At 43.4% G+C, this 25,179-nt stretch overlaps 1 protein-coding gene across 3 annotated transcripts in view; it reads right to left on the reverse strand.

Moving 5' to 3' along the window:
- Nucleotides 1-702: 702 nt before the first annotated feature.
- Nucleotides 703-25,179, reverse strand: part of kif26ba (kinesin family member 26Ba) — a 74,588-nt gene continuing 50,111 nt past the window's right edge. Inside the window, exons 6-29 of one of the 3 annotated variants that reach the window (XM_047580023.1) lie at nucleotides 24,664-24,879; nucleotides 23,676-23,769; nucleotides 20,438-20,583; nucleotides 20,092-20,208; nucleotides 18,875-19,061; nucleotides 18,224-18,416; nucleotides 15,287-15,458; nucleotides 14,328-14,660; nucleotides 14,065-14,241; nucleotides 13,547-13,682; nucleotides 13,140-13,398; nucleotides 12,942-13,046; nucleotides 12,655-12,782; nucleotides 11,680-11,859; nucleotides 11,185-11,483; nucleotides 10,304-10,997; nucleotides 9,273-10,207; nucleotides 8,915-9,141; nucleotides 8,655-8,804; nucleotides 8,339-8,553; nucleotides 6,114-6,382; nucleotides 4,760-4,910; nucleotides 4,091-4,274; nucleotides 703-3,988 (exon numbers count right to left, since the gene is read on the reverse strand). In XM_047580023.1, the coding sequence (XP_047435979.1) occupies nucleotides 4,126-4,274; nucleotides 4,760-4,910; nucleotides 6,114-6,382; nucleotides 8,339-8,553; nucleotides 8,655-8,804; nucleotides 8,915-9,141; nucleotides 9,273-10,207; nucleotides 10,304-10,997; nucleotides 11,185-11,483; nucleotides 11,680-11,859; nucleotides 12,655-12,782; nucleotides 12,942-13,046; nucleotides 13,140-13,398; nucleotides 13,547-13,682; nucleotides 14,065-14,241; nucleotides 14,328-14,660; nucleotides 15,287-15,458; nucleotides 18,224-18,416; nucleotides 18,875-19,061; nucleotides 20,092-20,208; nucleotides 20,438-20,583; nucleotides 23,676-23,769; nucleotides 24,664-24,879 (5,532 nt within the window). In that variant the 3' untranslated portion in view covers nucleotides 703-3,988; nucleotides 4,091-4,125. Of the gene's footprint in view, nucleotides 4,275-4,759; nucleotides 4,911-6,113; nucleotides 6,383-8,338; nucleotides 8,554-8,654; nucleotides 8,805-8,914; nucleotides 9,142-9,272; nucleotides 10,208-10,303; nucleotides 10,998-11,184; nucleotides 11,484-11,679; nucleotides 11,860-12,654; nucleotides 12,783-12,941; nucleotides 13,047-13,139; nucleotides 13,399-13,546; nucleotides 13,683-14,064; nucleotides 14,242-14,327; nucleotides 14,661-15,286; nucleotides 15,459-18,223; nucleotides 18,417-18,874; nucleotides 19,062-20,091; nucleotides 20,209-20,437; nucleotides 20,584-23,675; nucleotides 23,770-24,663; nucleotides 24,880-25,179 lie in introns of all 3 variants that reach the window. The other 2 variants (XM_047580024.1, XM_047580022.1) reach the window with 2 other exon arrangements.

A 25,179-nucleotide genomic window follows, 5' to 3' on the forward strand; every position in this document is an offset into this window, starting at 1 on the left:
GTAAAGAGCTGCTAGCGTGACTGTTGACTATTTGTCTTGTTGTTACACGTGTTTGAAAGGTTTTGCTTTATTATAGTTATCTCGTGTGGAACGACTAAACACGCTCCTTGAGTGAAAAAAAAAATAACTGGCAGGTACATGAGTCCCACAGGGGCTGTTTGCTTTTGTTTGTTGCTGTTGTTTGTCTTGAAATGACTTTAAACGTGTCCAGTCTCTTTATTCTGGATGAAATTGCTTGAAACAAATGGTTTAACAAAATCAGTTTATGATCTGATAATCCAAGAATCCACCAGCATCTTATTTCTCATGCAGCATTTCCACTTTATCCTTCCTCCACTTTTATAAAACAGATTTTCTTTACCACCGGTCTCCTCTATCAATGCTTTCTCCTCTTGCTATTGTTATTGTCCTTCCCTTCCTCCTTGTCCATCGTATACATATACACACAATGGACACATGTATAGTATACACGTAAATGCACACACATGTGCATTCAGCAGCCAAATGCAGTGTAGAGTGTCTGACTTTAACATCAGGAAGTAGGAATTCATGAGCTGCCTCATTCCGTCTTAAATATCAGATTAAATATGTGCAACATCATCATGATGCAACCTGTAGATATTTCATCCCGACTGAAACGTGCATGGACATGTGCCGGTCACTTCGTTTGTGTGTTCTGCGCGCAAAGAATAAAGAGTCTGGTCTCTTTCAATACATTCCTTTATTTACATCCCTCCATCATATTTTTCATCAACCAAATGCGTCAGTCGACATTTAACAAAACCAGAAAGTCTGCAGGGGACTGTGGGCCAAGGACAAGGACAGGGGAGTTTGAATCACAGACGCACCACACACACACAAGGGTGATGTGCTGTTGCTTTGCATGAGAATTACTGAGGGTATTTATCATTTTTCTGAACAGAGCGACGCAGAAAGCTGGTTTTCATCAGTAACCTCCAGATTTTTGAACAGCTTGACCCTGCTGTCTTAAAACTGAGTTGTCTCCTCACACTAACGATAGCATCTGTTTTTGGTAAACGTGGTCCCACCCACAGCTGAACGTACTCCTTAAGGACACTGTGAAAGATGCTATGTGTCAGATTTCCAGATAATACAGTATAATTCTTGAACCCTCCCACTAGACAGCTCATATGACACTTTGTTCCTCAGACCGTGTGTCTTTGCCGTTTGCCCTTCAGTCTGACATTACAGATGGCATCTGGTGACTAATCTGGTTTAAAGCACATAGTTTACACAAACTGTTCTGCGAGCTATAAATAACATGGGACGCCGAAACCCCGTGTGACTTTCAGTTATTGCTAGAATTACAAAGCGCTACCACAGTAGATTTGGCAGTGACGTATCAAGGAACAACCCTCCCACATAGCATCTTAACTCAGGAAACAAGTACACGCCATCAGCTCGTCCAAAGGTCAGGTTTCCCAAAACACTCACTTCTAATTAGCTAGGCTGTAGTTAGCGCTGCAGTACATGCAGCCATATCACCTAGAACAACACACTAAATGGTTTCCTTCTTCACCTGTAAAAGATTAAACCCCTATTTTAAAGTCCTGGCCCTGATTTGGTCAAATGATAGTGCTGTTTCCACATAACTACACAGGATGTGACTGTTTTCAGGAACCCCAAACCCATTAAAAGCCCCGGGAGGAAAAACAAGAGGAGCAAATGAAAACTACAAAAAAGATACATGAAATAAAAATGAGCGCATATATGATATGTGCACAGTATATATATTTATAGATGGCATGGGCTCAGAAAAGTATGTACAGTTATTTTTCTGAAATGCATAGTAATTCTTTAAGATCATAAGATGTAAAATAAATAAAGGACGTTAATCAGCGACTTCGCGCTCTTGAGCTCAAATAAATAAACTCTCATTCGTGACCGTGAACTGGGAGATAAGAACGGGAAACTGGTCAGAGGTGTCACTCTGTCTGCCTCCAGTGAAAACACTTCACGAGAGCAGTTTGTCAAAATTGTTTCTGGGGTAATTTTCCGCTAGATCGCGTCACGGCCGTCCCTGTAGCACGTTAAACTAATACCTGTTACCCCTTTACACATCAGTGCAGAGATATATATAAAAAAAAAAACCTTAAAAAAAAAACTCTCAGAGTTTCTGTTTCTGTCACGGAAACAAAGTGGAATTCGTGCTCACAGCAGAGAGATAACGTGAGCGCTTTTGACAAATCGTGGTATCATTACAGCATTTCCACTCTTCTAAACTCAGCGTCTGTTCCTCCTTTCGCCTCAGAGTCAGAGCCACTCAGAGGAGAGAGCCGTGATGTTCAAGACGACAGACGACGGGATGACAGCGATGTAGAAGAAGCACGTGAAGGGTAGTGTTGTGTATTTCAGAGGGAAACAGGCTCGTTCATATATTTATAATTGTACAAACATTTAGATCATAAACATCTCAAGCACCATAGATAATAATATTAACAAATCTTAAGTTGCTATCGATCCAAAAAAAATGGAACCAGGCAGAGATCTATGCCTTTTAATATGGTCATCAACTTTCTTTCTTTTTCTTTCACACTTTATTTATATATTTTTTTTCTTAATTGTTCCTTGATAACGTTGGCACACAATACTGGAACCACTTAAACAGATTTCACCCTAATTTCACTACTTTGTTCCAATAACACAGGCATAAAGTCTGTGTAGTCTTTTTTTTTTTTTTTTTTTTTTTTAAATATCTCTTTATATTTCCTTTATCTTACATAGATTCTACATGGTCCCATTGCACTCAAATAAAAAACAAAGGATACCTTATTATAAAACACACACATTGACAAATCATTCTCTTTAGAATAGAGCAGAACAACACGGATACAAACAACAGACAGTCCGCCTGTCACTCAGGTGATGGATGTACTTAACACTGGATCAGAGAGGAACATTTTCACTTCCACTCCTGTGTGACTCAGACATCTCATTGTTTCGTGAACATGAAAAAGCCATCACGTCTGTATCAAGGGAAATACACCCCAGAGGGTCAAAATTCAGATGTGCTTTGTTTGTGAGTGAAGTCAAGGGAAAAAAACAACACCACAAGAAACTAGTGTTTTGCTTTGTTTTGTTTTGTTTTTCTCTGTATCTAAACACACATGACAAAAATCGCGTGTGTCCTTAAATTTGGTCCTTATTACGGTTTCGTTGACTTGGTGTTGCTTCTCCGTTGGTCTCCTTTAAGTTTTTATTTTTTTAAGCTTTCATTTTTAATTTAGTTTCATCAATGTACCAAAGACAATACATTGAAACACACATAATTAGTTCATTATATAGTGAAACACTGACCCACAGTGAAACATCACATTTAATGAATATACGTGAAAATCGTTTTCAGGACCAAGAACGTTTTGTGGGTATTTTTTTTTTTTATTATTTGTTCTATGCTAGCACCATACTTACTGCGTGTACACAAATTCAGAGAGAGAAAGGGAATTGGTCTCAGTATTGTTGAAATGTTCACAAGGCACTAAATCATTTTCTTCGTCCTCCAGTCTTTTTCTTGGTCAGTCTCTTTTATGTACGGCACAAAAATACCAGGCCATTGTGTAGTACTCTAAAAAGTGCTCTTCCAAAACGATGTCAGATGAGAAATTGTCTTCTCTTGCACCTCTTCTTCATCCTTCACTGCTTAGAAAAAAAAATGGCAGTTTTTTCAGACCCTCCCTCTTTTGCTATTTTCATTTCACTCTTGAACATTCAGCTGGGAGGTGTCTCTGCAGTCCAGTTGTCTTGTTCTATTTGTCTGATGTTTTCAGACTGCCTGGGCAGCCGTTATTCAAAGTCCATATGATGCTATTTCATATCTGATTCTGACGCTGTTACCAAAACCCAACGCAATAGTCTTTTGGTCCGTTTGGTATCTCAGTGCATGTCCGTTCCACACATCCATCCAGAGGAGACTTTAGGGTGACATGTATCAGTTTGGCGATGTGTCCTTCCTTCCAGCTGTCCAGTCCTCCAACGACGTTTGTTTGTTAAAGAGACATTTAACACGTTTTATTAATCTATTTAAAAGGTCTTTACATCAATGTCTTTTTGAGTCTGGCTGTGTGTCTACCTCTCCGTCCTCCAGGTCTCCGCCCCTCCATCTGTCTACCGGTGTCTTGTGGACACGTCGAAGCAGGTAATCATCATGAGGTGGGCTTTGCAGAAGTTCACCCTGGTTTCCAATTTGTCCGTCACCGTTTCCAGAGCTTCCAGGTACTCCAGTGAGTCGGCTTCATAGGGCTGCTGCAGCTCAACTGGTTATAGGGGGACATGCAGAGAAAAGAGGTCACGCTAAAACAGTGTTGAAAGTACGCACTGCATCAGTTAGAAACGCGAGGCTGGGGAAATTATTTCGTCATATTGTCACACCCCGTGAAATATCCAAAACCAACAAGGAATTGTTCAAAATAATATCCTTGCAGCCAAAACCTGATGGAGTCTGAAGTAGCTCCCAACAAATTGTTATTTTCTATTAGATTTTTTTTGTTCTATTTGTCAAAGCTACAGAGACATTTTAGGGAACAAAGGAACTATAAGGGGATGTCGAAGCTTGAAAGAATTGAGACACGCAAATGCAATGTTTCTTGCATTCAGTTCTTTGCAATAACAGAAATAGATTAACGTCACTGTTGTTATAACCCTGATTGATGGACACTACTACACAGTAAGCAGAGCGCTCTACTAGTCTTTCTCTCACACACATTATATTCCCTGATGTGGTGCTGAGTGCTACACTTACACTCAGTGGTCCATTTGTGTGGCTCCAGCATCAAGTACTGTTTGGTTTGTTCCAGTTCTTTCTTCAGACACTGGTACTTGGCTCTGACTTCACTGATGCGCTGCTGGCGGTGCTCCAACAGACGGAGCTTGGCACTGACGTAGACCACCTCCTGACACAGAGAGAGTAGGCCGGCAGACAGATATGGATTTTATTCACCTTTGTTTCTCCAGAGGAGCGCGTCGTGAAACATATGTGGCTGCCTTTCAGCGGCGGCGTGCTCAACATCCACGCAGTTACGCACATTCACACCCCATCGACCCCCACTGCGAATGCAGTCGGGTACTTTCGGACACTGAGCGGCTTTGCTGGAGCAGCGGGGGGTTAAGTGGCTTTCTTGATGCCGCTGCAGAGTAAATCTATATTTTATTTCTCTCCTTCACAAAGCTCACACTGCTCCCTCCACTGAATACATAAAGGTGGAAATGCCCCCCCCCCCCCCCCCCCCCCAAAACTGCAACAACTCGGCAAGCTTCATTACATATTCTGCCAAGTCTGAGGAATTTATAATAATTTTAAAAGCGCAATAGTTCACAAGTAATACAGAGGATAATGTAATGTGGATTTAACAAAAATACTCACTGGCTGTACAGAATAGTGCTAATGTGGATTCTTTGATAATCCTTAAAAATCCTTACTTTTTAAATTAGACTTTTTTCCCTCCCTGACACCGTAGCACAAATCTTTTACCTTCCTCTTCAGCTTCCTCTTGTGTTTCTACAACTATTTATCAAGAGCAGTGGGTCTCACGCTCTTTCGGTTTCCCCCTCCTTCAATTCTGTCTCCACATCCATCCATCATTCTTCCTCAACCCACCACTATACATGTCCTCGGGCGCTTTCTCCTTTCCTGCTTTTTTCCTTTTCCCTCAGTCATCTCTTAGCTTCACGTGCCCTTTTTTCTCCGACTACAATTTGACGTTTGGGTGTGAAACTACAAGCTCTGGGTAGTACACATGAATCTGAGAACACTGCTTCTTCTGTCGTAGGAGTAATTCGTTTTTCCATGAAGTTGGGTCAGTAACATAATGCCTGGAGTGATTACAGTAACTTCAAACTTTATCACTTAAATGCTTTTTGCCTTAAACACCCTTTCTTTAAGGTTCTTATTTCTTTTCTCCCTCGTCCAGTGAAAGTCAGCCACATGGTGAGTTATATGGGTTTTTGATCAAGGGCATGTTAGTGTGTGGACGGGAGGAGATAAGGATCCTAACTCTAAAACTGTAATTAAAAGCTGACCCATACCTAAACCCAAAGGCTGACAGCAGCTGGTGTCCCCCCTCACCCGCCTCACCCACTTCCTTTCTCCCTCTCACCTTGCTCCCTCCCTTGTCCTTCCTCTTCTGAAGTCGCTCGACGTCGTCTATCTCATACACCTTGATTTCAAAGGTCTCTGTTGTTGTCACCGCGGCCCGGAGGTTCGAAGGTGCAGGGGGCCCCAGTGGGCCGTCTACCCAGCATGCCCCTGGGCTGGAGGAGGAGGAAGAGGAGGAGGTGATGGCCTGTTTGGAGGAGCGGTGAGAAGGTGATGATGAAGATGAAGAGTCCAAGGTCAGTGCTGGGATCAGACGACGACGCTGGAGCCCTGAAAGAAACGTTAAGGGGAAGATTCCAAAAGCAGCGTTAGTCACAACTTATCATGAAGTGGCATAAACATTAGGATGCTGTACACAGAACATTAGCTCACAGACCCACAACTGAGAATTATTTACTCACTGAAATGCACAAAATAGCCTCACTATACTTAATGAAGCAATTGTTGATTAATTTATTCTAGCTTTGAGAGTTGCACTTTTTGTCAGTAGCAAGATTTATCAGGATGCTCCGGAACAGAGGAGGCAAGTAGTTTCCCCAGTTTAGAGTCTTTATGCTGAGCTAAACTGCTGAGTCTAGTCTTGTATTGAATGTGTGTTAAATGAGAGAGACAGTTCTTCTCAATCTTCAATCTGTTCATCTAACTCTCTGGAAAAGAGAAAATATATGTGTTTCATTAAATGTTAAATTCATCCACAGCCATACAGCGGAACCTAAAGGTCCTTAAACATCAAATATCAGATATAACATGAACCCATGTCCAGAGTAGTGTAAAATGAGACTGTGATAGAATAATCACTGGAGAGAAAAGAAAGAAAAACTACCACGTGTTTGTAAAGCAAACAGACAATGAGAAATAGATTATGGAGTATAAAGTGAGATAAAAAAAAGTTTCTCGATTTGAGCAGCAAGTCGCTCTAATCTGCCAACTAGACTACTCTGAACACACACCCCTACGTCCACACGCAGGCTTTACATAGAAATTGCCAACCCTGTCGGCAGGAATGAGAGTTATCTGATTCATCAAAGCACCGTGATAAGGTTTGTCAGACAGACCAGAGAGAAAGTGGTGATTTTAATAAGGTTGCAGCTGTCTCTCGGTCTCAGCGCGGCACAGAAAGGTCAAGCAGAGACATTTGTATTTCATTAGGAAGCAGCATAAAACGGGACAGAAAAAGATTGTGGGTCTGCAGGGAGGATGAGATGCAAGGGGAGAGAGGAGGTGGATGAGTGAATGAGAAAATGTGCGAGAGGAATAGAGGGAAGCACATGAAGAGACGGAGAGCAGGAGAATCAAATCTAACAAAAATGAGCACACGGAGAGACTCAGCTGGAGATGAGATTAACATTTTCAGTTCAACATTGTTTCACATGCTCTTTCTTCCATTTGCAGTGCATTCAGTTTTTGTGATTCAGGACTTAATTGTAAGTATTGTTCCTTTGTTACTGGCTACACCTAATCCTTTATTTCTTTGTGTTGTGCTGTGGCGGTTTGACAGAGAAAGGATTCTCGCACGGATCCACAGAGTCTGTTGTGGTTGGAGCCAAATGAAAGTAAATCCAGACTTTATGCTGCATGGCAGGAGGTGAAGCTGCATCCTCGACCCTTTGATTGAAAACCTAATTCCAATTTAAATCAATAATCAGACACACCATGATGAGCTGATTCTCCCCAATCTGATTTTATGCACATATCCATCCTCATGCTCAACCAGCAGAGAGTCATTTGGCAGGCACATTAGCAAGCACTCTGCGTTGTGTCCTGGAGAATATATATTCATTACAGCCTACACCAGCAGATTCCCTTTTACCATTTCACAGATGGATGGTCAGGGTCACCTTTCCTACCTGGCACCTCCTGCAACCACAGCTTTCTTCACTTTTCTCCCTCCCGTTCATTGCCTTTTTATTAGGCCTTTTCACCAATGGATTCTCCTCACAGAGGTCTCTGTTTTCCCACTACCTCTTTCTTTATTAAAGCTTTAGCAGTTTTCTGGTCACATTTTCACCAGAAGTGGAGTTGTAGATCACACTCACAGCCCTGTCGTATACAAATTTATGGGAGATACAGCATTACTAAATGAGGCATGCTCCACATCTCCCTATATATATAAAATTCACGGCTCCCTGCTGCTTTTCTGTCTTTATGCCACCTACATATAGTCCATCCAATTGTCAGTGCTAACTATCATTAAAGCAAGGTTTAGAAAATATGTTTAATCGTGACCTGTGTTGCTCCTGCTCTTCTTGCTGCTCTTGGAGCTCCGCCGGGAGGAGGTGGTGGCTGAGCTGTGCTCGCTGAGGGAGTCCTGAGCAGAGGAGGTGCTCCCTGTGTTCTCGCTGCTGTCTCTTAGCATGCTCTCATAGCCACTGCTGCCTCCGCTGTGGTAAAACAAGGCCGTCTTCCCCATGGCCGGGGGGAGCTCACCACTCAGTACACTGCTGTTAAAGGCGATATGAGGCAACACTTCACAATGAAATCTAAATCTTTTAAGCAGACAAAAGCACTAATTTCATAGTTCTCAGTGCACTTGAGCCCATACCTGTTGTCACTGGCGTGGCCGCTGCTGCAGCGGTGTGGTTTTCGGGGAGCTGTGATCTTGCTATAGGGAGAGGGCAGTGTTTGTACCACTGCTGCCCTCTCCTCTCCCGTACTATCTCCTCCACCTCCTCCTGCTCCAGCTCCTCCTCCACTGAGAACAAGAAAACGGTCCAGAAGCATTTTCATAAAGCAGTAAACAAATTAATTTCTGGAAGAGTTTTACGAAATTACTGACATGCAAAAGAAGTGAAACTGGCTGACCTTGCTCCACCTCTTTCCTCTGTTGACTCTGAGCCACCTCCCTGGGCATGACCCCTGGAACGTGAGCCAGCGCTTCCCTGGAGGAGCTCTGAGATACGACCGTTAACAGCCCGCAGAGGCAATTTGGCAGCCAGGCTTCCCCCACGACTGCGGCTCAGAGACTGAGTAGACCAGGATCCAGGAGCAGGTGCCTGCTGCTGCAGAGGTACTTGGACTGAACTCTGAGGCTATGGAAATAATGGAGGAGAAATGGAGTCAAAGATTGATTTAATTACATTTAATTATTGAGGCATGTCTCTTTTGTAAAAGATTAAGTGCACAAAGTTTAATGAGCATAGCCATATAGTTTCCTTGTTACCTTTCCATTAGGAGGAAGGCTGGAGCTACGACTGGAAGTCTGACTTAAAGACTTGGTGGAGAAGCTTAGAGTCTTGGTGCTGGAGGCAGACAGGCTCCTGGTCTTGGGACTGCTGGTCATCAGCAGCTTACTGACGGCTGAGATCTTGGATTGGCCATTGCTCTTGGCGGGTGATTGGGGGGCACTGCTTGAACTGGAGCTACCACTGAAATTGCTGGTGTTTCCAGTGGGAGAAGATACTGATCCAGCACGGGTGAGACTGCGTCCAGTACGAGGCATGGTGCTTTCCCCCCTCGATCCTCCAATCCCTCTGAGGCTCTCGCCTCTCTCAAGGGAGAAGCAGTCATAGTGGTGGGAACCACTGTGTGAAGTGTGGACGCGGCCCAGAGAGTTGGTTCTGTTGGCAAGTTGTTCTAATTTGGCGCTGAAAAGCCTACTGCTGTCTATACTGGAGCCACGCTGTCTGATGGCTCCTGCAGAGCCACATCCAGATATTCCTGCATCATCTGTTGAATTTCCCAGTGCTAACGCTCCATGAGTGGGTTGGTGTAGAGGGCTGGCTGCTCTGTTGCGTTGGTCAAGGCTGGACTTTCGCACCGGTGGCAGTGGTGGGATTCCGCCTTTCTTGTGGGACAAAAATCCCTGTTTTCCAGTTGATCCCCAGCGGTCAAGTGTGGCGCGGGGACTACAGGGGGTTGAAGTGGTGACCCCAAGGTTACGGTACTCAGTTCCACTGTCTAAGCCATCATGGCGGTTGAGACGGTGCCACCCACGGGGAAGACTGGCTGTGCGATGGATCTCTGGGCTGTAAATACTAGTCAGGCATTCCCCTTGGGCGACAACAGCGACCATCTCACAACCGTCGACCACTCTCTTAAGTGAATCTGGAGATGACACCACCTCACCCCCTGAACTGGAGCTGCCATAATCTCCACCTGGTGATGGAGAGATGTCAAAAAAAGAAAGTGAAATAAGAACATAGGCTTGATTTATTTTTTATTGATTTTTTTTTCCTTATCTGTGTTTCTTACCATCTTTGCAGAAGCTCCGATTGTCTCCATTCCCACCTCCAGACTTTTCTCCTAAGTGGCTCTTTAAATGCTCCACCTCTCTCTCTGGCTTCATTTCACACACAAGCTCCGAAGAACTTCCCTCCTCGAAGCCCCGCTTCAGCCAGGGGTCTTCAAAGCTCATCTCGCTGGACATAGAAGCTAAAAGTGCCACATTGGGTTTGACTGGGTCTTTCATTAGGTTGGTCTTTGTAGGTGAGGAGAGAATGGTGGGTTCCTGCAGGACCATGGGTTTAACAACCACGCATGGGTGAACACTGACGGTGCTCTTGAAAGGTGAGAAATTGCCCTGTCCTACTAGAATTTGAATGTTAGTTTTAGCCATAGAAGGAGGCAGTTTCTTGAGCCGGTCTTTGGTTGGAGTGCCCTTATCATTCAGGTTGTCTGACAGCACCAGTCCTCCCTCCAGACTCCCTCTCCTCGGGCTGCCACTGCTTTCATAACCAGCCAGTCCCTCGACTCCAAAGCTCTGGCTTGGTTCAGGATCAGCCAGTGCCTCTCCTTGCTGGCTTTGAGTTTGACTGAAACTGTGGAGAGACTGGTCTGCTTCACTGCCCATGCTCAGATCGCTCATCCAGGAGGAGATGGGTGAACCACAGTTAGACATCCCTGCGGCTAAGGCTTCGCCCTCTATCCGCAGTTTGGCCATAGCCACCTGCAACAGAGATCAGTACAACAATGTATCTTGAAATCCAGTAGACAGTGATATCAGATTTGGCTTTGGTTTAAATTATAATGCCTTTTGGATTACCATGACCTGGATGACCGAGAACCTTCACAGATATAATGCCGACAGTCAAATACCAGTTACTCCAAGCATAAAACAACAGTGTCACACCAACCTCTGCCATTGCAACAACCTCTGTAACCCCTGAGGTTGCTGCAGGCATGTGATAATCCTCTATAGCTCTATCTGAAGCAGTGATGATGCTGATGTGTTGAGAGCCTGTAGTGAGGGCAGTTGCTGGGCCACAGTCACTGTTGAAGCTGATGATGCTCGTTGGTCGACAGGCCGGGCCCTGACTCTCAATGAGAGCTGTGACATCGAGGTTTTCCTCAACTTCAGAAGCCAACGTGTAAACCAGCTCATCTTCACCAAGCAAAAGAGGTCCAACTGTTCCTACAGATAATCCTGATGAGGCTGCAAATGGAGGAGAGAAAATACAGTTACCATGAGTTTCTTACAAGTTGCTGTCACTTAAATACTGTTTACTGTACATGTGGTGGCTATGTACTGGACATAGCTGTAAGGACCAGAATATTTCTCCATGACTTATTTTGCATCTCATTCCCCTTTCCTTGGGTTAAAGCAGCTATTTCTCTTAATTGCAACTTACCATCCTTGTGCGTGTCCAAAGGTATTGGCGGTACGTCGTCGTCACAAAGTGTCTCAGCTGAGCCCAGGCTGGCAGACAGAGAAGGAGTTGGCTCTCGGACCTGTGGACTCATACCCACAGGAGAAGTCCTGGACAGTGGGGATTCTGTGGAGGAGCGGCCACTGTCTGCAGCCAAACTGTCTGCAGAATCAGAAATACGTATTTTAATTAGTTTTGTTTTCCAAGTGCAGTGTGCATTCACCCACTGGTGAATTGGTAATTTAAGAAATTGGCACCATGCTACAATGCCAATTTCAAACCTCAGGTTATTATGCTCACAAACTGTGTTTTGCTCAGGTAATTCAGTATGTGTCTATAATTGATATGCCTTCAGCAAATACAAGATGCTATAGAATAGTTGCATTTCACGCCAAGCAAAAACACACTATTCATGTGTGTTACTCATAATTAAATATAAGACTCATATTATAACCAAATACCCTTTTGACTCACAAAACTATGTGTAACATGTCTTAATCAGTCTGAGAGTACTCAAATAATTCCTTTTTTTATCCAAATGTGTGCAAAATTAAATTGAGGGAACTTGCTAATGTGTTTTTCCTTGGAGTGTTACAATTGAGCTGTCTCTCTGTTTAATTTTATGCTCTGTATTTAACATTGAAGAGAGACAGGAAATGATGGGTGGAGGAGAGAGGACGAGATGCAGCACAAGGGTGCAGGCTGGAATTAATCCCTCAGTGAGGTCTATAGTCAGCATATGTGTCACCCACTCCATCAGGTGAGCCTTTGTGGTAGTAGTAGGTAGTAGAAGAATCCTGTGAGTGATGTGTTATTTATAGGTTATAGGTTATTGTTGTACTTCTAATTGAATGTGGATAGGCAGGATGACCAATGGCTCAATGGACTGCTACTATCTAGGTTCTTTTAAAGGACATTTTTGACAGGAACATAAACTAAAAGCAAAGAGACACATACTGTCTGAAGGCAGAGCATCTGTGGCCTGGCTGTCCTGAGCCAGAGTGTGGGAGGACAGGGGGGGTGTTGCTGGCATCACGCCCTTCTGGGTGTACACTTTACACCGCTGGGATGGTGAGGACGGAGGCCTGACGAGGAATACATATCAATTTTCATCACTAGCACATAGAACTCACTGTGCACTGTTTTTTTTTTTTTTTTTTTTTTACATTACGCTTAAATTAAGTTTCCATTGGTAGTGAGTAATTATTATCCCTGTATTTACTGTAAGTGCATGCAAGCCTCACCTATACTCTGAAGTTTTGGTCAGGCTGGCAATGCCGAGGCGTGGTGATCCTAGAGAGCGTGCCTTCCCCTCAGCACCACTACCTGCCACATTTAGACTCTCACGGCTTTACGGAGAGAAAACAGAGGAGACACTCAAAGTGAAATATTTCCAAAAGACTTCCACAACAATAAATGCTAAGCTTAAATAACACACTAACCTGTCGTGTAGGTGGGTGCTCTTGGCCCTGTGCAGGGGGGTAGTTGTGATGCTGCTGCTCCCTGTAACGCTCCTGGTACTAGTAACTATGGGGCACCCAGAACTCTGAGCCAGGTTATGGATCATCGTCTGGGCCAGCTCTGCCTCCTCCACCACCTCCTTGATCTCCTGCAGCTGCTGGTCATTGGTCCTCCTCTTAGGGGCTGCCGTTGCTGAGGAGAAGGAGAACTGAACTGCATCTCCTACTGCACATGCAGAACCTGGACAAAAAGAGTTGCAAGGACATGGACAAAGGAAAGGTTTCTGTTACAGAATATCGCAAAATATAGTTTCTGGACATACATTATACCATTTATATGAGACACATGCATGCAGTCTAAGTGATAAATCAACTAAAGCCTTGTTCACCTGTTTTGACTTCTGTGTCCAACACAGCTGCAGAGCCAGGAGCAGTGGCAGAGGTTTGAACACAGGAAGGTGGACATGGCTCTTGTTTGACTCCTTGTTTGTTCGCTGCAACTTCTTCAAAGGGAAACTTTGCCACCTGTAAAAGTGAACGGATAAAAAAGAACAACAACTCTGATTATGAGATTAACATACATTAACGTACTTGGTTGGTTTTGACATTTGTCAGTGGGAATACTTCTTTAAAACATACATTGCTGTGACAACAAGCATATGTCGACACATGCGGTAACTGTTAAGCAAATGTAAACAAAATCCTAATGGGAATTCATAAGGAATTCAGCTTGTTGTAGACATAACATAACAACATAACGATTGTTCTTTTCATTTTGATGATCTACTATTGAACTGCCATTTAATGGTTACATATGGTTGACCGTATATATTGTATATGTTTTTTGTTGTTGTTGTTTTTCACAGTACAAAATCAATAAAACAACCAAAGGAAAAGCCTTTCTCACCTCTTCACTGCCATCAATGCAATCCAGTCTTTCCTGCAGCTCAGCAAAGGTGTTGCACTTTAGACATTCAGCTCCTTCCTCTGGGACGGGGGCCAACGGCTGACCAAGGAGTGACTGAGACGGCTGCAACAGGGGCTGAGAGGGGCCGCTGGGCAGATCATCTGGCTGAGGCTGCACCTGTCACAGAAATGACTGTGAAGTAAGTAATCTAGCTTTTCTTAACAATGAATATTGTGATCACTGTTAATTGCCTCGCAAGTCACCTTGTTGTGTGCACCAGCCGTCTGCCTCTGTGTTTGATGCTGCTCTGACGTTTTACCTCGAAGCAAAGCGGGAATAATTGGCACAAACTCTGGCGGCCCCTCGTTGTCTGTCAGCTCTCTGTCCGACACCGCGGCTCCATTCGGGCCCACGTAGATCACTGTGTCACATGACTGTTCGCTGCTGGAGTATTCGTCAGGGTCGCTGGACAGCCGTAGCAGTGGCAGGTCGGAGTCAGTGTCACCACGGTGATGGAAGGGTCGCAGGTGGGTTGGGCGACGCATGCGACCCTCCTCGCAGGAACTTTCTCCTCCAGAGGAGCTGGATGTGTATTGCTGAATAGAGATTGTCGGGTGGTGAGAGAGAAAACACTCAATTTGCAGGTTTGCAGAGTGTGATTGCTTTCCTTTTTGAACCTCTTAGCCTTTGACGGTTCACACACAGAAAAGGCATGCCCGTACAAATAATAGACCAACATGCACCCTCAACAAATAACACATTACAGCAGAATTTAAATCAAAACCTAGCCGTCTTGCATACTAAAATTCTACTCTGCCGTGAGCTTTACTTTTAGAGCTCTGAAGCCCTCAATTTACCTCTTCTTCTGCTGAACCATTTTGAAGTGAAAATGACAAGTGGAAGATGAGAGATGGTAGCCGCAGCAAAAAAAAAAGACAAGGTGATAACATGCTCGTTCAAAAGAAAGTATTTCAACTTTCAATGCCTTTTTTTCTCAAAGTAAAAAATAAAACATACAGTGCAACATAACAGTGAAGGTAATGAGCAGGATGCAGTCATTGTACAGTTGATTGAACATGTGTCTGCCTGTTGAAGATCTATTGCAAGAGACTTACAAAGTTGTCTTCATGTGGTTATCGTTTACCTAAAGTTTTAGTTTTACGGTATCAAGATGAGTTGCCTCCTGGTTTTAATATAGCATCAAGGTTTGATCAAAACTCACCACAGTGACTTTAGTTTTCTTCTTTTTCATGCGGAGGACCCGGGAAGCAATCTGGATGGTGGAAAGGGTTTCTGAGAAATCTCTGGGTGAGGCAGAGATGTGAGCAATCATGGTGGTCCGGCAGTTCATGTTGCCTAGCGACTCCCTTAGCAACATGGTCAGCTTGCTGTCCCTGGTTACACATATACACCGAGATGTAAGCACCAAAGACACGTTCGAAACGCACACGGCGACTTAAACATGCGACAAAACGGGTCGATTTTCCAACAGACGCCCACGTAGTGTATAGCTGGCATTTAACAAAGGATTATTAATAAATCGTCTTTGATGAGATCCCTGAACGTTTCCCAGAACTTGGAGAGACTGATGATGGCAATAATGACACAAAATTGGGCTCACATATTGAAATAAAGGAGTGCAGAAAACCGCAAATGAACGGTAATCAACATTCATGTTTTTTGATTAATGACGCAAAAACACATGAAAACTACTGCTCCAGACTTACTGTAAATGTTTTAAAAGAAACACTCTGGATATCACGAGGTCTAATATTAGGAGACAGTCTATCTCCCACAGAGATTATTCTAACAGATGGAGAGTAAAACTAGGCTGTGTGTTTAAGAAAAGACTTTCTCCTGGGTGGGCTACTGCAATCATTCATAGTGTACGTACTTGTATACGTGTATGTGTGTGTGTGTGTGTGTGTGTGTGTGTGTGTGTGTGTGTGTGTGTGTGTGTGTGTGTGATGAGGCCTGCAGGCTGACAGTGAGTACAGCTCCTCTGTGGCTCGATACCTCATGCTGCTGTCCCCCTTTTTCTAAAAACACAGCCTGCGGTCAAGCCTCACACACGTATGTTTACACTCACATACGTGCACACACACACACACACACACACACACACACTTATCTTGACCTCCTCTTTTCCGTCGGTGCTCTCTTCCTCTCTTTTCTTCTCTCTCAGTTTGCCCCCGCAGGCTTGAACAAACCCTCCTCTCGCTCCCTCGATTTATCTCTATCCTCCTGCATCTCTCCCTGAGATTAATGTAGGTAAACTCATGACTCATGAAGTATTCATTTGGATGTTAATTCAAGTGATGGGAACGGTGGATCAGAGCTTACCTTTCAGCCCGTGCTGGATTTATTACGAAAGTTTTACCAGTGAGGAGAAGTGTACATGTAACACAATGCTCGCTGTGATTAAAACTATTCTCTGATGAATGCATTATTAAACACCCATTATTACAGGAAACTAATATCTCCAACTGAATTAATAAATCTCAACATTTCTGGAGTTTGGGCTTATATTGCTCAAACTTGGTTCTGCAATCATCCAACTGAATATTGGCAAAAAGGAAATTAAACAGCGTCCCTGGACAGGATCGTTTGGCAGAGAGAAATCTATTAATAATTTAATACTGCCAACCATTTTGGTAGAGGTCAGATTTTGGACAAGGTCCCCGAAGGGAAAAGTTGATGTTTAGTTAATATGTTAAGAGCCTTTACATCTTCATGAGCTGAAACATGGGCCACGTAAAGATGTTGACTGTGTGTACTGAAATATTTGCATTCTCTCAAGAGCTAAACCGTGGCTCTTGTGGAGAGAGCCAACAGTCTGCCTCGTTTCCTGAATTGTAATTTGGTAAATACAAAGTCCAAAATCTGCCGATCAACAGTAGATTTACCAGTTACCTAGCAACAGTCCTGGAACAGGACTGGGATTATGAGAACAGGATGGGACCCTATGCTGGAAGCAGTGATGCATTGCGAGGCAGGCTCAGCAACGTGGATGAAAAAAATGAGTTTCCAGGAATCCTGAATAAACACATTTTTGGTTTGCATCGTGAAGACTTTAAATTTAGTTCTTTTGGTTTCTGTGGATGTCAAAGGCGGCTACCGTCAGCTGGTTGATGCATCACCTGGTTCACCTGGCTGCTTCTTGAACAAATCCCAATACTAATAACGTACATACATTCATTCCTATCAGCTGTTGTATTCAGTGCATTTAATTGTAAGTAGCGCTTCTACCTCAGTCTACTTAAGAATTCAACAAAAAGGCTGAATTAAAATCATTGTATGACGAAAGTCATCTTTTGTTCTATTATAAATACCAGGGAGAGGCAAATGAAGGCAAGACCGAAGCACCTACAGTGTTTTTTAAATAAAAGACCACTTTTAAATACCTGGTTGACTTCAGCCCCGCAGTGAAACATCAATTCTGTTTTAAACAGCCTCTGCTCTAAGTTCTTGGATGTAGAGAAGTGGCAGCATCGATTGTTGAACCAGTCAAATCCCATTGCACTCCAGCAACAGTCTGAGTCATTAGTGCCAGACCAGAGTCAGCAAAGCTTTGCTCACAGCTTCAGTGCTAAGTAGCAGGTTGTTTTGCAATGTAAATGCTAAAGCTGGTGATTAAATTAACCCAGCGAGCGGCACAGAGCTATACAGCTTTGAGGAGAGCGGAGTGGCGAGAAGAAAGGAGGCAAGTAGCAGGGAATTAGAGAAAGGCAAAAGAAGGACAATAACTGTCTCGTATACTGTATACAGTGTCTGAGCAGACTAAATGTCACCACAGTATTTATGTTTTTCCTGTTTATATTTTCAACTCTGGCTTCATGTTCTGTCTGCATTATCTCTCCTTCCCGCTCTCTCCTTTGCTCTCCTTGCCAGTCAGTTAACCAGCAAAATGAATGTGATGAATATGTAACAGCAGCTGTTCTTGTTTATGACATTAAGTCCCCCAAACACGCAGCACCTTAGGAAATCTACCGTCTGCTTCCCTTTCTCCTTCTCTTCCAGCTCAAAAAAAACATCCCGTCACCCATCTCCACATTTCTTTCATTCATTTGTAAATTTTTGCCTCTTGGTTCAGTTTCGCCTTCTTGCTTTAATCTGGGCACGTTAGCGCATTTCTTTCTTTCGCCACACGTCAACCTACTTGTACGGAATGTGTTTGCTCCCATTGACCAGGGCCAGGATCACGTTGCCCAGGGCGGACAGAGAAAGGCACAGGGGGGCCGAGCTGGGCGAAGAGTTCTCCTTGCTCTTCCCACCACCTCCTCCTCCGCCAAGAGCTTTGACGTCGCAGCTGCCCAGATCCAGGAGATGGAGGCGGCTGCGACCTCCAGACACTAGTGGGGGAAAAAAAAGGGTCACGGATGAAAGAGGGAAGGCAGAGGGCTGTAAGCAACGGAGGAGAAATCTAAATAAACAGACTAAAGATAGATTTGTACAGATGTTTGCAATAGTTTCAAAATTCATATCAGTAGTGTCAAAATGTGCATGTTCTCATCTTAATTGTTTTGTCTTTAAGCATTCATAGTGCATAAGTATAGTATAGTACATCAGTGAGTCATTTCTCCATAGCTTCACATTTTTATCCATAGATTCACATTTTTTTACACTCATGCTTCTACTCAGTATAATCATGTTTTTATCTGGCTTTGTTCTGCTGTGTACAGTAAGTTTTCTAACAGTACTACTGTCATATCTGCAACAGCAGAAACAGACTAAATGCGGTAGTTTGTTCTTCTTGTTGCACCATCGTTACATCACCAGTGATGACAGCATCAGAGCAAACAGTACTCACTCCCGCCTTTGCCCGTCTTCTCCATGCGATACTGGTATATGTGCAACGTAAACAGCATATGTGAATTCCTGTGTTCTTCTTCTGTGGTGTTGGGGCGTTGGCTGCTGTGGCGAGCTGCTATGGCTGCATCCAGGAACCAGGCTGCCTTTTCTGGGGTCGGAGCTCGGAGTTCAGACTGGTTCTGGAGCTGGAAAACGTGGGGGAGGAGGACAGATGTAAATGTTGGGTAAATATTGCTACTTTTACACATATGATAAGGAAGTAAAAGAGAATGGCCAGAGGACAGACAGTCAGACAGGAGGAAAGGATGGTATTTATCCAGCAAGAAGTGGTTAAACACTGATAATACCGCGTGTTACGAGGGCTCAGCGTGTAGGGGACTGACTGACATATTCTAATAAAACATTTCTAATTTGCCTGCAGGTACGTGAGAAATAGACAGAGGGAAGCAGACATGAGCAATAGAGAGTGCATGGTGGTGTGTGTGTGTGCGTGGTTCAGGATATCATTACTGATGAGATTATGTCAGATTAGTTAAGGATTACACAGATGTGCTTGTATCAGACCCTTTAATCCTATCAACACACACACACACACTTGCTCATTCACTGTCACTGTTGTTCTTGGCCTTTTTCTACATGCACATGCTATTAAGACCACTGCCATGTAGTCGCCAAAAAGAGAATTATGGCACCGGTAATAGATTAATGGAAGTGATTAGATTTATTCCTTTTAAGCAGCCCTTTGTCATCTGAATCATGTGTACCAAAGTGGACTGTTTAGCAATCACTGCATTTAAAAAAATAAATAAATAAATAAAAAAGAAAAAACAACAACTTAAAACTAAAAGCTTCAGTGACTGAAAAGCCATAATTTTCCACTTTTACTCTCTTCATTTACAGCTGAACCTATTCAGAGTCCAGTCTGAGGCAGATGAATTAATCAGGCAGCTATTCCTGAATGTGTTTTAACATATTTATAATGTGTTTTTGGATAAAAAAAAAAAAAAAGACTAGCCTACTGTACTGCGCCTGTTGGTACATCCCAGACAATAGAGAACAACCTGAGGCTAAATAAACAATGGTAAATCACACTGATACAAAGCCAGAGAGTGTTCATGCACACACTCACAGGATTTAATCAGACACGGCTGCATTACGTAAACTGATGCTACTGTCAGCTGTGGTGTGCTTAGAAGTATATGTGTGTGGGTGTACCTGCATGCCACAGATGGGGTCCTCACACAGGTAGACTCCAGGTGACTGTCCATCCTGTAAACTGCCTGTAGCCACTTCAGACAGCAAGTCCTTCAGATTCTCCTCTTTTCCCCAGACCTTCACACAGACACATTGATAGCAGTCACCTCACTGTCTTTTTTTCAGTTAATTGATTGATCTATGGACACTATATCAGTCTAAAAGGGAGAATCCAGCCTTTAATACGTCTTTAAGAAGCCAATCATTAAAATGATCACAGTTTTAGAAAACTAACTAACAGCCTATAAGAGGCCGGCTTCGTCAAATGTTTGTGTTTGGCATTTCTGCAGGATAAAACTCCACTGACCTCCACAGCAGAGACGCGGACAGAGAAGCGTGCCCCAGTTTTCTCCTTTCTCTCATTGATGAGCTTAAACAACCAGGAGATGGCACAGGGGATTATACCCAGAGTCTGCAGAGAGTCGTCGCGGCCAATCATTGTGTAGGATTTACCTGGATGGGGAAAAAAAAAGATGGACATCTGTCAAAAAACAATATGAAAAAACACACACTAGAAATAGCTTTGTGTGTGCCATGCTTTTGTTTGAGAGCCTGAGCATGTGTGTTCGCATGGGTCTGCCCCTTTCAGTCACAGGATGATGGTTACCCCCGCCCCCCACCTGCCGCACCTGCTCTGGCCGTCAGAAGTTGGAGATCAAACACACACCTTAACAAAGCCACATGTCACAGCTAGCAATCACACCAACACAAACACTTACACAGAAAAAAAAAAAGAGGACATGAAACTCCTACAATGCACAGCAGAGAAACGTGTCTGATTTGTTCTGAGACAAGACAGAGGAGAGGTTGTCACCTGCACTCTCATTCTACATCGTTCTCCTTCAGTGTTTTCCAGGAGCATCTAGACTAACTGTCACAACACATGCACACTTCATTATTGGTCACAAACTAGATGAGACAGTAAATTGGCTAGAAAAAAAAAGCTGCATTCAGCAAACCCTGTGCCATTGTAGTGGCATTTATATCATTTATCGTTTAAATAATAATAAACCATCTTTCTCTCAACGTTCCTCTAAATAAAAAGTGCTGTTAAATAAATGTTAAGACATATATTAGATGCCCCAATCAGCTGTATCAAAAGAGCTCATGTATGTAAAGTGTCCCTGGGTTTCATTTCCTTTGATTTATCTGAGTTACTACCTGCTTTCTTTTTATTTAACTAATGAAAGGATTCCCTCTGATAATGGCCCTATGCCGTACAGCAACCGAAACCCAAGAACATTTGAGCATCCCTGCTCTCTCTTTTTTCTTATCTTTCAGGCCTGTGTCTTTTCAGTCTTAAAATACATGTCTATGTAAGTATGCATGTGGCTTCTGATCTGACTACCTCAGTCCGGCTGACTTCTGAAATGACCCAGTAATGATACACTGCAGGAAAGAGAGACGTGTGTGTGTCTGTGATTGTGTCTGAGTCAGTTCACATATATTTCTGGTAACTGATCTCACCAAGTTGCGATACCGACCAGTGTCATCGAGGTGGTATGAGCACACACACACACACAGTTATAATTACTTAGAGGTGATGAATAATCTAGTACGTTTAACAAAATCCCTCAGACATGACTTAAAGCGAGATGATTCTTTTATCCCTTTGTTCAGGAGGATTTGGACTCTGAGTTAATTTTTTCCATTCAACGAAAAACCTTTCTGCTCTTAGTGCATGTGCGCATGAGCGCGTGGGTGAGCAGACTTGGCTGCTTCTGAGCCTCCATATTTGTCTACAGCCGAGGGCCACAGAGCCGAAGATAAATGCTGGTTGTGTTACTTTCCCCATTTTAATTAGAAATAAGGCAATGCCGTTATAATGCCGCCTCATTAAGATCCATGGCCTTAGGTGAGCTAGATCATAAAGAATTATCTCATCTGCGACTACAAGCAGCGGCCGTTTCAACTGAGACAAGTAAGGTCACAGCATTAATATAACGGTAAAATTGATTGAGGAATCCATCAAAGATAGTTTGCTCTTTCAATCAAAGGACAGCACTTTCAGTATCATCAACACGATCAAGCGTGGCAATAAGAAGGGGTGTTAGGAATATTAGTTTCAGCCATAGTCATATTATGCTCTATGAGTCATCGCCATGCATCACTACAGTCTGTGTTGTCATGTGTCAGTATTTGACAGCAGGATGAAAACATGTAAACATGATGAAATGAAAAATATTGATCTACTGTAGAGAGTCTGCTTGTTGTGTTGGTTTTGTGTCTCGGGAGATCTGTAGTAATTATACGTGCATCTGTTGGCTTGATCTGTACAACAAGATTCTACTCTACAGGACTGTGCATGCTCAGCTTACAGTGGTCATGAGTTTTTACCAGTGTTTCAGGTGGACTTAGTTGATTTTTCACTGTCTCATTGACGACAAAAACAACAGCGATGGTCGGTGCACAGTTTTCCCCAAACACAGGTCTGTACCGAATTTGACTTGAAAACTACTTGGAATCACATATCTGATGCGTTCGCTGCGATAAAGCCAATGATCTGATGCTATTATTTTCTTTCTAACTTATTTCTATTCTACACGCCTGCTCTCAGCTTGCTCAGCCAGAGGAGTCCAGTGCATTTGCTCAATGGCCTCTGCCCACTGAGCAAATTTCACAATAATGAATCCATGGAGCGAACACATGAAAGAGGAATAGAGCAGCCCTTTCCATTTTTCTAAAACCAGCGTGCTATTGAATCTGTCTAAGTGCTGGTCTGACAGTTTTTCTTAATTCTTCATTTGGATTCCCATTAGCCTCCTAAAAGGAGTTTATAATCGGCACAAAAACAGCCATTATGAAAACAAACACAACTGCTCATGCCCTATTGTCTGCAATTAAGAAGCTGACATAACTGTTAACAGAAATAAATAACCGAGGCCCACTTTAAATGACTAACTGCATGATCATTAACTCCTGATACATTTATTAAAGCTTTGGCAAGGGACAAATTTCCTGCACCACAACAAAGAAACATTGACTTGCGTGTTGGTTTAACGTAAAACTCCATGTTCCCTGCTGATCGGAGGCGTTTCCACTCCGCTTGTCCTCTGTCCATCAGTTCAAGGGGAGCTAGAAACTCCAGCATGAAAATCACAAACCAAGACGGATAATGCTGCTCGAATGTACAGGGATAAACACAACCGGGGCTGACCCTGTGTTGAAGAGCGTGCGTGCGTGCGTGTTGTGGGTCTTTGTTTGTGTCAGTGCATGTCTGGAATCAGACACGTTGCAGTGTGCAGCGAGGGGTCCTGACCCTTTTAAAGACAGCTTCTCTAAAAAGCAGTTTCAGGAGGATTAGTGAGGGGAAAGGGAAGACAGAGACAGAGCAGACTGAGGACGCTTTCAGCTTCAGCAGACACTAATCCTCTTCTTTCTCTCTCTGATACATGAGGGCCAGCCGAGAGAAGGGCCAAGTGAAGGACTGACACGCTGATGCTGAGACACACACACTAAGGATGACTCACATACCACACATGCTTTCATTTTGTGTGTGTGTGTGTGTGTGTGAGACGGAGAGAGACAGAGAGAGAGAGTCTTACCCAGCTTGGAGTGTCCAAAGCAGAAGACGCAGCCATCTGCTCCATTCACCACAGACTGAATAACCTCAGCAACCGTTCCTGCGCACACCTCCGCCTAGCAACAGGCAAGGATATAGGAAGAAGGTCAAGAAAATCAGACACACGTTAACACATCAGCGGACATGGTCCATATTAGAAGTGGAGCTGCGTCAGAGCTTCATTATCATTATTATTTATCGCTTTGATGTGTCATAAAAGATTTACGACATGCAGCCGTTCAAATGGTAACATCAGCCATAAGGTGTGAGAGCACCACTGCTGCCAACTAGAAGGCACTGAGGCTTACAGGACCAAGTTTAGCAAGCTAATAAATGGCTAATGTAAGAAATGCAAAGGCACAGTGTGAGGATGTTGGAGAATATCGACATTTCCCTCAGACACTGTAAAATTCAGAAGGAAAAAAAAATCGTGAAGTCCACGTATCCCACAACCTCTCTGATGGACTTTTCTTGTGAGTGTGTTAAACAGAAGCCCATCTAGTCTTTTTAGTGTTGCTCTACTTTATTTATACATCTAGAGGTGTTCTTGTTCTTGCACCGGAGAGATGTTGCTCTCTCCAATTTCGTTTTATGCTGAGATGTACAATGACAATAAAGTCTATTCTATTCTATTTGAAGGCAGCACAAAACAACACTCACACTATGTTGGCAGAAGAAATGGAAAAAAAAATCTCAGCAGTCTATTAACCTTTCACTTGATTAACAGTTAAAAACACATCTGTTTATCATTGGTAAAGAAATGCCCAGGCATATACTGTGTGATGCATTCACTGCCTCATCAAAACAATTATTTCATGGGCTGTATTCTCAAGCTATTATAGACCCTTTGTTTCTAGTCAGTGTACTAATCTAAGCAGTTACTTCAGAAACTTGGAATCACTTCAATGAAAGCTTGATATTCAGTGTATCGTCTCATGTAAGGTCTCGTCTTGCAGACTCTTCTCTCTGACCTGTGATGCATCAGGAGGGAAGGCAGCGTCAAAGGTGAACATCTTCGGAGGGACCTGATTGGCTCCCGCCCTTTTCTGGGAAGCAGCGCTTGGTGTTTGATTTGCTGAAGGGTCCATGATGGTGACTTGTTTCTTCCTGGGATCCACTTTGAGGAAGGAGCTGGACTCAGCTGCGTCGGACTGAGACACCGGGCAAACGCGCATCATCACTTTCACCTGAGGGTTGTACAGTTACAGAAAACACATGTTTAGAGACAGAAACAAATTGAAACTAGCAAAACAGAACGGAACAGGCTGAAGGCAAACGTATCTGTAATCAGCGATACAGTGATTAACGCTAAAAACGCACACAACCTGCATGGTGGAGAGATAAATTTACTCTGATCTGATATATAACAATGCCCCAAAACACGGCACAGGATGCACAAACAAAACTTGTTGAGAGTTTTCGAGATGCTTTTCTAAACTGTGCCATCTTAGCAATCACACAGCGGCATGTGTCCTGGTTATGTTTTG

This window comes from Mugil cephalus, chromosome 3 (genome assembly GCF_022458985.1).
Source record: "Mugil cephalus isolate CIBA_MC_2020 chromosome 3, CIBA_Mcephalus_1.1, whole genome shotgun sequence".
In the NCBI taxonomy this organism is placed as follows: domain Eukaryota; kingdom Metazoa; phylum Chordata; class Actinopteri; order Mugiliformes; family Mugilidae; genus Mugil; species Mugil cephalus.